This window comes from Furipterus horrens, unplaced genomic scaffold (assembly GCF_987537825.1).
Source record: "Furipterus horrens unplaced genomic scaffold, mFurHor1.1.pri manual_scaffold_11, whole genome shotgun sequence".
Classification (NCBI taxonomy): Eukaryota; Metazoa; Chordata; class Mammalia; order Chiroptera; family Furipteridae; genus Furipterus; species Furipterus horrens.
In genome coordinates this window covers 82,869,207-82,883,727 of record NW_028327181.1, presented here as the reverse complement: position 1 = coordinate 82,883,727, position 14,521 = coordinate 82,869,207, and the positions used below count along the sequence as shown (strand labels likewise).

Here is a 14,521-nt window from a genome sequence, read left to right as displayed (position 1 = left end):
CTCTTCAGGAGGCAGGCTCCCGGGGGAACGCGGGCCGGAAGTGACGTAACGAGTTCCGGCTGGCTGGAGCCCAGAGGCGGGTGTGAGAGGCGGTCAGGTGCCGCCGCCAGGATCCGGAGATCCGGAGAAGCCGGAGTCACAGCGGGTAGGTAAAAGAGCGCGGGGGATTGCGGGCAGAAACCTGACACTGCCCTCCGAGCTTGGCTTCTTCTTGAGCTCGCCTGCTTAGACCGTGCAGATCTGGGGCACCATGATTTCGACTTCAAGCAGTGTTTTCGGGTGCTGCTGACTCTGGATGTCTCAGTCTGGCGGTAGCCAGGTTATTTGGGACACCTCGCCATGGTTGGCCACCAGGTTACTGAACACGTACACTAGACTCCCGACCTTTTGCTGTGAGCGCCACGCATATGGAACCTGTTCTGAGCTTCTGTGGAGTGCCTGTCTCCTCTTCCCTCCCGGGCGTCTAGGACTTGAGGGTAAATGGAGATCTCCCCTGCTGATGACCTAGCTGTTTCTCAGGAGCTGTCAGTTTGGGTTCTTGGCTTACCCAAGCAGTAGCGCGTGACGCTGAACACACCCGCTTCTGAACACAATTTAGATGTGTAGGTTCCTTCTAAAGCGTTGGTGTTAAAGGGAATGGGGCCTTCGCTGCGAGGATCGCTCGCAGAGGACCTTCACACATCGCCCACTACTTTCATGAAAAGTGGGGTCCTCTACCTTTTCCAAATCCCTTACCCCTCTGACCCCTGTATATTATCACAGTGGAGGTCGGCTTAATCTCTAAAATTCCAAGAAGCCATTTGTGGTCCTGTGTCACACTGCTAAGATAACTTATGACCTCTAGTAGGGTTTACCCTATTTTTTGTTTTCCTGCAAATTCATTGGGAAATCAAATGATGTATAGGCTCTGGCACTGTTTATACCCATTTGGGCAACATAGATCCTTTAATCCTAACTTTAATCTACTGTACTTCAGTTCTCCTTTGGGGCTTGTCAGAAATTTTGCAGACAGAGTGCACTGATCTTTTGGAGAAGCTTGTACAAGTGTTTTTTAGTGTTGTAATGATAATTTAATGTTCTGACTGCTGTCTATTGTATCTTAGTTCTGATTTTGGTTGTATATTAACAGAAATGATGGTAGAGAAACTGTTATTTACTGTGGAACATTTTGTGCGTTCTAGATTGTTTTTATTGACCTTTGGAAGACGGGTGCTGGTATCCAGACAAATGTAGGTGTGAAATGACTCCACACTGGAAATCTTTTATGTCTTATTTGTTTTAAAACATGGGAACATTTTCTTTGAGGATATATCCTATTTGATTAATATGGTATTAATATCCTATTTGATACGTTAGTTTCTGTGGCTCTCATTCCAGAAGAACCAAGTTTCTGAAGTCCTTAATAAATGCCTTTTAACAGTTAACCTATAGCTAGTTTAATCAGTTTGTTTAATTTACATATTTTTATTTAGAAAAAAATTTCACACTTGTCTGAAACGAGGTGACAAGATTTTTGAGATGTGGAATTATATAAATTAGAGGTTATTATTATTTTTAACATCTGGTAAATTTGCTTATTGACTATAATTGCCGAACCTGACCTTATATTTTTGTTCAATTCAGTTATTCAGGAACCGATGATTCAGATTTTCTAACCACTTTTTAGGATTGCAAAAGATCATCAGACTTTAAATCAGAAAACCTAGATTGATGTACAGGTTCAGCATTTATTAAGTGAAGGCTGACAGGTTACCTGACTTTCTGAGCTGGTCTGGATTGTATTGATAAAAATACAGCTCACTTTACTTCATAGGATTGTCACAGTGATTGAGATAGTAAATGTGAAATCATGATATAAATGAAAATATTGTCATTTTACTCTGAAATATGGACATATGTAAGTGCAGAATACTATTGCTTTGCATCGTTTCAGAATTTCATGTTTTATATTGTGTGCTCTTTATCTGAAAATATTATTATACACTTTACCGAGATGATCTTTGCCCTACTTTTGAATGCAATAAAAGCTAGCCAGGAATAGTTTGATACTGTAAAACATTGAGTTAGTCACCTTGATTGATAAGTAGATGACTGGAAAATGAGTATAGCTTTGCATTTGAGAGTTTAAGACTGGTCTTTTCTGGTCGTCATGTATTGCCACATAAGAATTTACAAGTGCAGAGGAAGCTGAAGCTTTTGGTGCTTACATATAGTTAAATAAAGGTTAGAAGTAGCCTTATTTATATTAAGTAAGACACTTTATCATTTCACTGAAAACTACTGAACACAGTATTTAGAAGTAGAAGCAAGCTCTCTGAACATATAGTTAGATTCTTATTTAACAGGAGAAAACTGAGGCCCAGAAACAATCAGTAATTGGCTTGCTTGAAGTCGTATGGCTTAGGTAGTGCCGGTACCTGAACTGGAAATGAGATTCCCAAGTGTTCTTTCTGTTCTGCTAACTTGTCTTCAGGCATCTTTATACGGTTTGGTAATATTTACTGGTTTGCCTTAAAATGGTTTCTCTTATGTATTGCCCCGGCTGGTGTGCCTCAGCGGATTGAATTCCATCCAGTCTGCAAACCAAAAGGTTGCCTGTTCGATTCCCAGTCAGGGCACATGCCTGGGCTGCAGACCAGGTCCCTGGTTTGGGGTGTGCCAGAGGCAACTGAACTATGTTTCTCCCCCTCTCTGCCTCCCCCCCCCCTTAAAAATAAATAAATTAAATTTAAAAAATATTTCTCATATTTTAAAGAAATCTATATGTGTATATACACCCCCCCCCCTTTTTTTTAGCTGATTGAGTTGTAAATTTAATGAAAACAAAAATACTGTGCTTGGCAAGATTTGCAGTGGAATGTTAGAAAGAAAGAAAATTAGTTCTATTCTTCAGAACAGTTATTCTGAGTTGATGCTTAGTTACTATCAGGTATCGAGGTGTCTTCTTTCTGGCAAGTGGAGAAGACAGGATCTTTGTAACATGTCTCAGTGAGTGAAGGTTGTTGCTAATAAGCATGAGGAAGCTGTATTAATTACTTTGCTCCTGCTAAAAAAATTTCTCCAAGCTGTTTGTAATTTCATCATTGTTATATTAATTTTCTCTTAATCTGTGGAGTCACTTCTGTAATTATTTCATTCTGGGTAAATAGACAATGTAGAAGAGTTAGTTCTCTGTCTTCTTGGGAACTCTTTTTGCTTCCATTGATTTTACAAAACCTGTTTAGTCTCTCCCCTTTCTTAGAGCCTGTAGTGCCAGGTACTTACTATCACTGCTGCTTTCCCCACACCCTCTTTGCAGGTCTCTCTCTCTCTCTCTCTCTCTCTCTCTCTGGTATGGAATAAACTCCAGATTAGAGAATCCAGACTAACCTCAGAAACAAACTAGATGAATGGAAGTGATAATTTGTTGTTGAGTTAGTTAATACTGTGCTTTCACAAAGACTTGAAAATATTTGGTGGGGGGGGGGGCTAAACTTTTAAGGAGTTCATTGCTCCAAGAAACTTAATTGTCTGGAAAGCACCTTTGTATAGAGTGAACTGATATTATGTATTGTGTAAACCCTTATTATGAAAAGCTCATTTTAAAATATGCTCTTCAAGGTTTTGGAAATTTGAATAGGTGATACTTTTCTGTATCAGATAAAAGATGTTCTTAAAACTTAAGGCATTTTTAAATTAAGCAAGAGCAACCGATTGAGTAATCCTATCCCAGCTGATGTAACTAATTGCTGTGGAGTTTGTCAGGAGTCTTCCAAAAGTACATATATTTTTTAGTAATGCTTTGTGATGTTTTCTCTTGTTCTTGAGGTTCATTAGTAACAATAACCGGGGTCTTTACACATTTTTCTGAAAGGACTGGGTAGGTAGTGATAAGAGTCAAGAAGGCTATGAAGCGAAATTGCCTTGGTTCAAATTCCAGCTCTACTACTGCGCAACCGTTGGGCTAATTACTTAGCCTCTTGCTGTCTCCATTTCCTCCTTGACAATGTAGTCAGTGTTTTTGTTGTTAGGGTTAAGTGAATAGATTTACATAAAGCATTTAGAATAGTGCCTGGCATACAGCTAACCATGATTACCATCATTGTCGTCATCCTGTGGCCTGCTGAGCAGTTGCTATGAACTCTTTCCCAACCCTGTTTTGAAAGCACATCTTTGTGTTGCTGCTTACTTGGTTATTGTTTGGTATTATTAATGAGATCTCGGTAAATAGATGTATTTATATACACAATTTTATTTTGTGGATTTTTACATGTGGGATTCTTAACAAAATGAGTCATTCTTATAGGTCATTTTCTTAACCTTTTTGTATTATTGTTAATAGTTCACATTATAGGAATCCAGAATGAGTCACCCCAAGGTGTGCCTTTGTGGTATGAAGGTTATTTTGAGCTGAAGTGAACTGAGACCCCTGCAGGATAGAGAAACTCCTGCCTCTCCTCCCCCAACTACCTCTAGAAGAACTTGAATTAGAGGCCTTGCCCACAATAAGAGATTATCAGACATAACCTCCTTTGACCTGTCTATATGGCAGGGCAAACTACTGCTTACGGAACAACTGCTCTAATCGTCTGGCAGTGACACTCAAGCCTCAAGGTGCCTGTCTCATGCTAAGCTCACAATGACGTATATACGGCATTTTCCCTTTCTGTCTCTGGATCCCTCGTGTGTGCGGGAACTCTGTGATGTAGTTGGGCTTCCCGTGCCTGGGGAGTTAAATTTGATTTTCTCTCGTCAATCTGTCTCATTGATTTGATTCCTCAGCCAGCCAAAAGGAACCGGAGGAAGGAAGGATTTTTCCCTTTCTCCACAGCATTATCTGGGTAAGCCATAACACGGAATTTGAGAATTAAAATCTGGGGGTTTGCTTTTTAGGGATGTCTTCTAGTGCTTACGTCTTTGTATGGAAAGATCATTTTGCATTGACATCTGTTCATTCATCCAATCATTGAACAAAATACCTGTGTCCTAGGTTCTGGGGAAAACAGTGGGAAACAAAGACAAACAGATACACTTGTCAGAAGCCTGATAGAAACATAAACACAGAAGTGAAAGAATAAACACAGAAGTGAAAGAATAAACACAGTATAATAAATCTTAAAAAGGAAACAACAAAGGGACTGAGAGAGAATGAATGTGGATATCTGCCTGTTTGAGACTCTGGCACGGTACACCTGTAATACCGTGATACAAGGTTAGGTAGGAAACACATATGTGGTTGAGGTTATGTAGAGTTTTGCAGGCTATGTAAATTAGTTTGAATTTTATCTGAGAGCAATAGGAAGTCATTCTCCAGTTTCAGGTAGGGAGTAATATGATTTATATGAAGTTCACTCTTGCTCATATGTGAAGGATGAATTGAAGGGGCAAGAATAGAAATGGAGACATGAAGATGGCCTGATCCAGATGGTAGCAAAAGTGGAGAGCCGTGAGTGGGTGGATGCTAAATATATTTGGAAGAGTACTGGGGCCTGAATTAGATGTGAGGAGTCAGGGATAGCTGTGCTTCTCTGTGTGGTAACTGGGTGGATGGTTGTGCCAAGCACCGGGAGAGGGAGGGTTTGGGGAGGACTGGGTGTGTTACCAGAAGAGGCATGAGGCTGGGTTAAAAAGAACATGTTAAATTTGAGATACTTGGGAATCGTCCAGGTGGTACTTTATTAGGAATACTAATCTAGAGCTCAGGACCGGAAGTACAAATCCATGCTAGTATTTTAAACTATGGAACCAGATAAGTCACTTGGAGAAACCTGGCAATGGGTCAGGTCAGGTAAATGAGAGCCAGCAAAGGACACTGATAAATGAGTATTTGAAGAAAGAATGATCAGATAATCCAACACTAATAAAAAGTGGTTACAGCTACACAGATGAGGCACAGGGGTGAGCAAGATTTGTCATTTATTTTAGGGGGGTGGGTATCTTTTAAAGCATGTGATTTACTCAGAATTCTTTTAAGAAATGTTCAGCTCTGTCAGATGCTGCTCTGTGGTCTAGAAGACAGAATAAAGTCCAGTAAAGTTGAATTGGTGGATCTGACTGACCTCTTCTTTCCTCATTTTTGAGTCTGTTTCCTTCCACAAACTTTGAAGTCTCCACATTGCAAAAGCTGTGTAATCAGGAGAGCATACAAGGTTCTCCTGCCCCTTGTAAGTTTTTAAGATCTAATTTTTAGGAGATTTTAGCGCTGCTTCTGTGGGTAGAGGAATTTCTTTAGTTTATACTAATTACAGATATCGCTAGAATCTCTGTACCTGCAAAACTCTATAATTTTTATAAATTTAAGTATCTGAATTAATCAGTAACCTTAGTAGCTGTTGGTAGGTGAAACATACCAGCAGGCTCCCACCTCAAAGGCTTTGTACTTCTTTTCCTCTTTCCCTACAGTGCTCTTCCCCGTGTTTTTCCGTGGCTTTTCTCTAATGTCAAGTTCTCAGAGAAAGCTTCTTTTACGCACCTTGTGAAAAATTGTGCACGATCCACACGCATATACACACTCCCAAATTTCCTTACTTTTCACTGTAGCAGTTATCACTATTGAGTATTTTGCTGTGCAACAACTTAGCTCCAAAATTTTGTGATTTAAAAATTCATTTGATATTTCTCGTGATTTTGTGAGTTAGGTTGGGCAGTCCTGGTCCGGGCTAGCGTGGCTCTTTAGCTAGGCCGGTCTTGGCTGGGATGCCTTTGCTCCACATGGTCCGTCCCCTCTGCCTCAGCAGGTTAGCCGGGGCCTTTTTCACACGGGCCGGGGGTTCCAAAGAGCAGTCAGAGAAAACAGACAGGTCCCAGGGCAAGTGCTTTTCAAGCCTGTGCGCACAGAGCTGACTTCAGCGGAAGCTGATCTGCCATCTGTGACCACCCCCCCCTCCCCCCACCGTGCGCACAGGAACTCTGTGCTGTGCTTCTGGCCCCGAAGCTCCGGGGTATGTCTCCTACCGGCTCTGGCGCCAGAGCCTCTCAGCACCTGGTGGTTCCCCTTCCCATAGGTTAGTGTACTTCATGCTTCACTAATATGAGGAACAGTTTAGGCTGGAAATGTATACCCTCATAACCTACTAAGCCATTTTTGGGAGATTTTTTGAGATTTTGAACACTTAAATTCTATCCTAACTTGGAGTTTTAATTTGTTGAATTCCCCAAGACTTAGAAAGTTCAAAAAGATTCAGAGAATTTATCTCATATGTTCTCATTCAAACAATGCATCTTCTGAGAACACATTCTTGAACTGCCACAAGCATGTATTAGATACTGTCTGACTCAGTCAGATGATCTGATAGTCACTCTGATATTGCGCGTGGTGTTTGAGTTTTCTTTGGCTTTATGCTGTATCAAAGCCTCACTAGTCAAGATATGTTACTCTTCACTTATTTATTAAGTTTCCAGGAATAAATTGCAATTTCTTAATCTTAATAATTTTAGGAAAATCTACAGCTATTTTGGAGTAGTCTATGACCAAATTTACTAAATAATCCAGTTAAGGATACACACTTCTGAAAGCAAGAAAGGTGTACTAATCAAGTTGGCTGCCTTATATGCTTTATATGGGAAAATCTGTTTTATTAGTTTTTTTGTATGTGAGAAAGTGGGATCATTTGGATAGATTATTTTCTGAAGTGGGAGTGTGCTCATTTTATTTTGCAACACAGTGGCTAAGAAAATTAGAATCAGTGGTTTCACTCATCTTACTTGCTTTTCCTTTTCATCTTGTTAAATTCCCTAATAGCTCTTATATTACTCAGGGAGTTGCTGTTTTCATTTTCTCCTTAAATGTTCCTGTGTTTCTTTGAAGAACTCACAATAATTTAGTTTCACATTGTTTTTGCATTACAAATGCAGCTAATGTTTAAAATGAATGGATTATTATAGTCTTAGCACCGATGTACAGCCTACAAAGAACCTTTGTGAGCTGATTTTAGCAGTATTTTCTAAGGACTTCTGCCAGAAACAAACAAAAAAACCATATATCTTAAGGTCAACCTTTTATTTTGAATGCTTCAGCTGTGTTTAAAATCTGCAAGTTTACAGCCTTTTAAAGCATTTCTTGTATCTAGATATGTCTTCACAATGAAAATTATATTGGATGTTTGAATTATGCTTTCCTGTTTCTACCTCCTCATCTCATCCACAGACCTATAGAGTTTATTTCAACAACTTAATTCTCAATACATGCTGTTAAAATTGATATTACAACACTTCCACTGCACAGTAAGCTCCGTTGGATATCAGGAAGATATTCTAGGTTCCTGTTTGAGGAGAGTTCAGTCCTTTTGGATTTATTCCCACACACACTATTCCATCACAGATTTCCAAAATTTATGCTTCTGCGTTCCACCGTGAAAAGTGGCTCTCCTTAAAAATTAGTACTTCCTCTTACCCTAACTGCATAGGTAGGCTAGAGCCCTTTACTCCATAATGATTTTTAACAAATTGTCCTTTTAGTACTTTTCAAAATGTTTAGATTGATGATAATTCATTTTTGTTATCCAACATAACAAAGTAAGATTTTTCTGATTCTTTGGCTGCTTCTCTGGAAACCAGTTTTGCAAGTTCATGTGTAGTATGTGGAAAACAAGTGTCTGTAAGTGACTACTCAGGGAAGAATTCACTGTGATTATTTTGGGAAATTGTGACATTCGTGAAATGGGCTTGGAGAAACTAACATTAAGTGCCTGCTGTGTACCTGTCACTGTGCATGACAGTTATATATAATTTTTCTTGAAGTAGAGAAACTAAATTACTGAGAAAACTCCAAACTAACACACACACACAAATTAAAGATGACATGAATATAGAAATGGGGATATTTTACAAATGAACTCAAATGCAAAGGCTTAAATTAGTTACTCAAGTCGTGCAGCTAATAAATACATGATGCTGGAAGGATTCTTTTAGCTCCAATAAATAAAGCAACTTTCAGTTAAGGAGAATAGAATTAGAATAGGGTAGAATGCATTCGGCCTAAGGTGTGGAATACATATAGGTGACATACCTAGTCCAAGGGCTGCTTGCTCTGATATGGCCTGAAATCAATCAAGATGTATTGGCAGCTTTGGGGAACCAAGTTTTTCTGTTGCCCTATAAAATTGGTCCTTTTATGATGTTGAAAATGATAATGAGTAAGATTAACAGGGTATGTTAATGCTAGCTTGAGTACTCAATGTTGTGATTTGAAGACATGGGCTGAAAAATACTTAGGGTATTTCTGGGATAAAAGACAGTCTGGCTTACACAGTTTAGTCCACTCAGGGCATCTGGATCTTGGTATAGATGCCACATTTTAGTGTCTGCTTCTCAGCTTTTTAGCTTGTAAATTTGAAGTAGTAAGTGTATATCTGAATGGACTCCAGAGGATGGAATTATTCTAACCAAGTTCACAAACCAGAATACCAATTTATTACTATTACCAAGAAAAATATTACTGTACTGTGATCTGGTTCCCCTTGTTTATACTAATCAGTGTTGGATTAGTCTGCTAGGGCTACCATAACAATGCCATAAAACAACAGACATTTATTTTCTCCCAGTTTCAGAGTCTGGACATATGAAATTGAGGAGCTGACAGGGTTGGGTTCTGATGAGGGCTCTCTTTCTGGCTTGTAGACAGCTGCTTTCTTGTGTCCTCACATGGACTTTCCTCTATGTGCTTGCAGAGGGAGAGGTGTCTGGTGTCTCTTTTCATCTTCTGGTGACACCGGTTCTATTGGATTAGGGCCCCACCCTTACGATCTCATTTAACCTTAACTACTCCAACTACAAATAAAGTAAACACGTTGTTCAGGTAAAGGTATGATAGTACTGCCATGTTGTGTCTGTATGCAGTTTTATTTAGTCACGAGTGCAAAGCAGAATTATGTACAGTAGTCCCTCTCTATATGGCTGTTCACTTATCGTGGCCTCACTGTATTGCAGGATTTTTAAAATTATTATATTTATCGCAGATTTTTCGCTGTATTGTGGGATTTTGCGGTACTGTATACATATGTTGTTAAAGTTACGTAGGTTTAAGAGTGTAGAATGTGTTTAAGAACATAAGTAGTGTTTATAAAAGTGTGGAAAAGGTTAATAAGGGAGTGGGAAAGGTTAATAAGGGACTGGGAACAGTTTATAAGTGTGTGGGAAGGGTTTATAAAGCCTTAAAATATATATAAATACTAAAATAAATTGTACGGTTCCTATTTCATGGATTTTCGCCTGTCGCGGGGGGATCTAGAATGTAATGCCCGTGATAAGTGAGGGAATACTGTAATGTATCACTGGATTTTATTTTGCTTTATTAGCTCCTCAAGAGTTATTGATCTATGAAATGGCAGAGAATGGAAAAAATTGTGACCAGAGACGTGTAGCAATGAACAAGGAACAATATAATGGAAAATTCACAGGTAAAGTATGGCGGTTTGGAGGGAGAAGATCTATGGGTTTAAATTATATGCTTTTCATTGGAATAAAACAGAAATATATCTATTATTTGTTATTTTTATAGTAAAATAATATTCTATGTAATAATACAAGGTTCTTATATAAGATTAATTATATTTTGTTTACTCTTCAGAGTAAATTAAATTATGAGTCCGGGCCTATAAGGTGATTTTTTTCACAGTGATAGCAGAGGCAGCCTGGCCACTGTCACATTTAGTATTCTAGGAACAAGATTATTTTTGTTAATTTTATGGTATGAAAAGTATTTGGTGCCCAATTTTATCATGCTATTTTATAACTTTAGAGATAGATTATAAATTTACTTATTACAATTACCCTAAAGTATATAGTTATCAAAAAAGTCAGAATGGGATTATTGTGGATTTATTTCAAAATCTTGAGACAAATTTATATTTTAACCAAATTTGAAATTTGTGGGGTAAATTGCGGTATGTTTGACTCTTATTCATACATATACCCTGAAAATTACAGAATTTATTTATATAGATGATTTAACAAAAATCTTTCCTTTGTATATTAAAGGAAAATGAAAGGTTTTCCTTTTCTATTCATTGTAATGGATTTCCTTTTAACTTCTAAATTGTTTAGTATCTCAAACACATCACAAATTATACTCCAGGAGTGTAATATTATTATAGCAGATATTTTCTTCTATTGGAAGAGGTGTAAGCTATCTGAAACAGTTGCCATATGTTTGCTTTGATCACTGAATGGCCTTGCAGAACACATTTTGTAGCACTGATCTGACTTCTGGGTTACTTTGCCAATAAATTTTACATTGTTTCACTAGGCGTTTCAGGATTAAGAGATAGGCATCGTATATGTCACGGTCTCTCCCATTAGTAGCTTTTACATGTTTTTTTGTCTTTTCAACTAGCACATTTATATATGCTTCCCCTACTGCCCCACCCCCAGAAATTTAAAATTAATGTGTGTATGACATACTCTTCTTTACCATAGGTTTTATTTTTTACTAAATATTTCCCAGAGGTTGTGCTATAACTGTACATGAAGACATTGTTCCTTATTCAGGATGCTTAGTACTCCATTGTATGAGTATACCATACTAGAATCATCCCTCTGTCCTCTGTTGGTAACATTTCAGTTGTTTATAATCTTTTGCTAGGACAAATAATGCTTCATTGAATAAGCTTGTACAAAACTTATTTCTCCTTAGGGCTAATCATTCTTAAAAATAGAATTATTGGGGTACAAGGTACAGTAGGTCCCCTTATTTATGGGGGAAACATTCCAAGAGGATGCCTGAAACCATGGATAGTATCAAACCCTAAATATGCTGGTTTTTTTTCATGCATTCATATACTTTATGGCTTCTCTTTGGCGTATCCGAATTATCAGCATCACTAGTCTTGTGCTTTGAAGCTGTTATCAAGTTAAATAAGAATTACTTGAACACCAGCACTGTGGTAACTGCAGTAGTCCATCTGGTGACCGAGACAGCTACGAAGTGACTAATGGGCAGGTAGCAGAGACAGCACGGTCAGCGCCAGATTTCATCGCATTACTCACAACAGTGCGCAATTTAAAACCTATGAATTGTTGATCTCTGGAATCAGACCAAGGCTGACCATGGGTACTGAAAGTGGAACCATGTATTAGGTGGGGCTACTCTATATGTATTGCAATTTTGAAAGATGATGACAGTAATAACTAACCTTAATTGTGCCCTTAACTAAGGGTCAAACTTCTGAGAGCTTTACTATATGAATTAATTTAATCTTTATCATGACCCTATAAAGTAAGTACTATTTTCATCTTCATTTCAGAGAGAGAAAACTGAGGCATAGACAGGTTAACCAACTTGCCCAAGGTCACAGGACTAGTTAAGCGCCAAGACCAGGATTTGGAACGAAGTAATTTGCTTTCACATTTTGAGCTCTAAACCACTTTGCTCTATGATATAATGCTAAATTACACTCCATAGAGGTGGGACAGTGTAGTGTTCCAGTAATGTACAAAAGAGAAACTTGTGTCCTAACAGTAAGATAATTGCATAAAAAATGGTAAGAGGAGGACAGAAGTGCCTACCTAGCCTGTTGTCATAGTGTGAACCACATTGTTTTTTGAGGTTCATATGCCGTCATTCAAATGTGGGATGGGAAAGTAGATGAATTATGAAAGTGATTGGAAAAAGCGAGCATTTTGTTTTAATTTCCGCACTAATGTTTTTCAGATCCCTCTTCAATGAATGAAAAGAAGAAGAGGGATCGGGAAGAAAGGCAGAATATTGTCCTGTGGAGACAGCCACTCATTACCTTGCAGTATTTTTCTCTGGAAATCCTAGTAATCTTGAAGGAATGGACCTCAAAGTAAAGAGTCTTCCATAATCTTTTATATAACTCTTATTTACTAATTTTAGAAATCTTCAGCAAGCTCCTACTCCCTGCCACCTGCTTTATGAAATGGATTGAATTTAGAATGTTATGGGAATATATTTATTTTCCTTTCCTATAGTTTGCAGAAAAATAGGTTAAGGGAACATACTGTTGACAGTTGACCACTATCTCATGTTGAATCTTTTATGCAAAGCAGAATACTGAAAACGAGATTTTTTTTCTGGCTTTGCTTTAAGGAGGAAGACCTGTGTATATTGGATACACTGATTCTTTAGTAGGACAAGGTTCGGGATACGTGGCACTGTTACTGACAGTTTGAGCCAATGAGAAAAGACTCTGCCAAGAAAATGTGTTCTATCTTGAATTTAGTACTTGTAAGCCCTATTTCAGATATCATAAAGAGGAAGTGGAACTTTTACTTGCCTTATCATTTTTGGCTTGCCTTTCCAAGTTATTATCTATAATGTCTTGCGTTTTTATTATACTTATAATTTATAAAACATTTTATAACATTTTTCAGTTCATTTGATTTTTAAAGCAACTCCATAAAGAAGCTAAAACAAGTATATGATTATCATGATTTTTAAATCAAGAAACAGAATCAGACTGGTTAAGTGTCTTACTCAAAGTGCAGTATTTAAGGAACTTGGGATTCTGACCCAAGTCTTCTGACTTGAAGGCCAGTGCTCTCCAGTATATTACAGTGCTTCTCCTAATTAGAAGTTTGGTGTAAATAAGATTAGTCTTTGGATAAGGGAATAAAATTGAGTTCTGTAGCCATGTATCTTCCCTGGACCCCTTCTATACCCCAAGAGACCATAGTGATTAAGGACAAAAGAGCTCATCCCAGAAAGAACTGATTCTGTAGCTGAGCTAAAAAAAAACCAACTGCTTTGACAAGATATTGTTTTTGAGAATGATGAATCCTGAAAATGAAACTGAGATATTTCATTAATTTTTTAAAATATGTTTTTAAGATTATGGCATCGTCAAAACACTGTGGTGTCTTGTTTACTGCTGCTCGCTGTGCTTATAGCTACGTATTATGTCGAAGGAGCACATCAGCAGGTAAGAGGTTCGGTAACTCCGTTTCTGTTCTTTTACCTTTCCGCATCCCAGCTTCAAAATGGGACTCCTGCGGATGTCATAGGGTTTCTACTCTTAATGTTTTTAGGCTTGATTTTGCTTTTTAAATTTATCTCAAGGTTGTTTTCTTAATGTACTTTTAAGGCCAAATATTTAAAATATTCTTGTGGCAGTTCATGGCTGCTCAGCGTTTATATTTGATATATAGCATCCTTTTTAGCTTCAAGGATTTAAATGTAACTTTCCTGGTGGTATTTAGTCAAAGCATCATGAATCCTTTACTCACTACCAAAATCTTCATATTTTCTTTAACACATTTCTGTCATCCATCCAAACAGATGTACTCATCCTAGATTGAAGATTAAGTTTTATATACATATAAAGAGAAGTTCTTTTGCCTATAGTCTTTAAGTAAAACATAAATGAAGGGAAAATAGGACATTTTGTCAATAACTTTTGTTAAAATAGTAAAACATTAATGTATTCTAATGGATATGGTTGTAAAATGGTATCATATTTTAAAGCAGTTTACCTCTAATCTCAGAAAAGTTTTCGTAGTTTTAAATACATTAAAAAAATATTTTACAGAAATCTGTGCTATTAAGAATTTGTAAGGAGCTGGCTTGGTGAAATTTACTTGCCAA

General features: G+C 37.7%; 1 protein-coding gene across 1 annotated transcript in view; it reads left to right on the top strand.

Annotated features, from left to right (window-relative positions):
* Positions 1-217: 217 nt before the first annotated feature.
* Positions 218-14,521, top strand: part of LOC149998634 (vacuole membrane protein 1-like) — an 84,970-nt gene continuing 70,666 nt past the window's right edge. The window contains exons 1-4 of the mRNA XM_090257569.1: positions 218-476; positions 10,275-10,376; positions 12,629-12,764; positions 13,769-13,859. Coding sequence (XP_090113695.1) covers positions 296-476; positions 10,275-10,376; positions 12,629-12,764; positions 13,769-13,859 — 510 coding nt within the window. The 5' untranslated portion in view covers positions 218-295. The remainder of the gene's footprint in view (positions 477-10,274; positions 10,377-12,628; positions 12,765-13,768; positions 13,860-14,521) is intronic.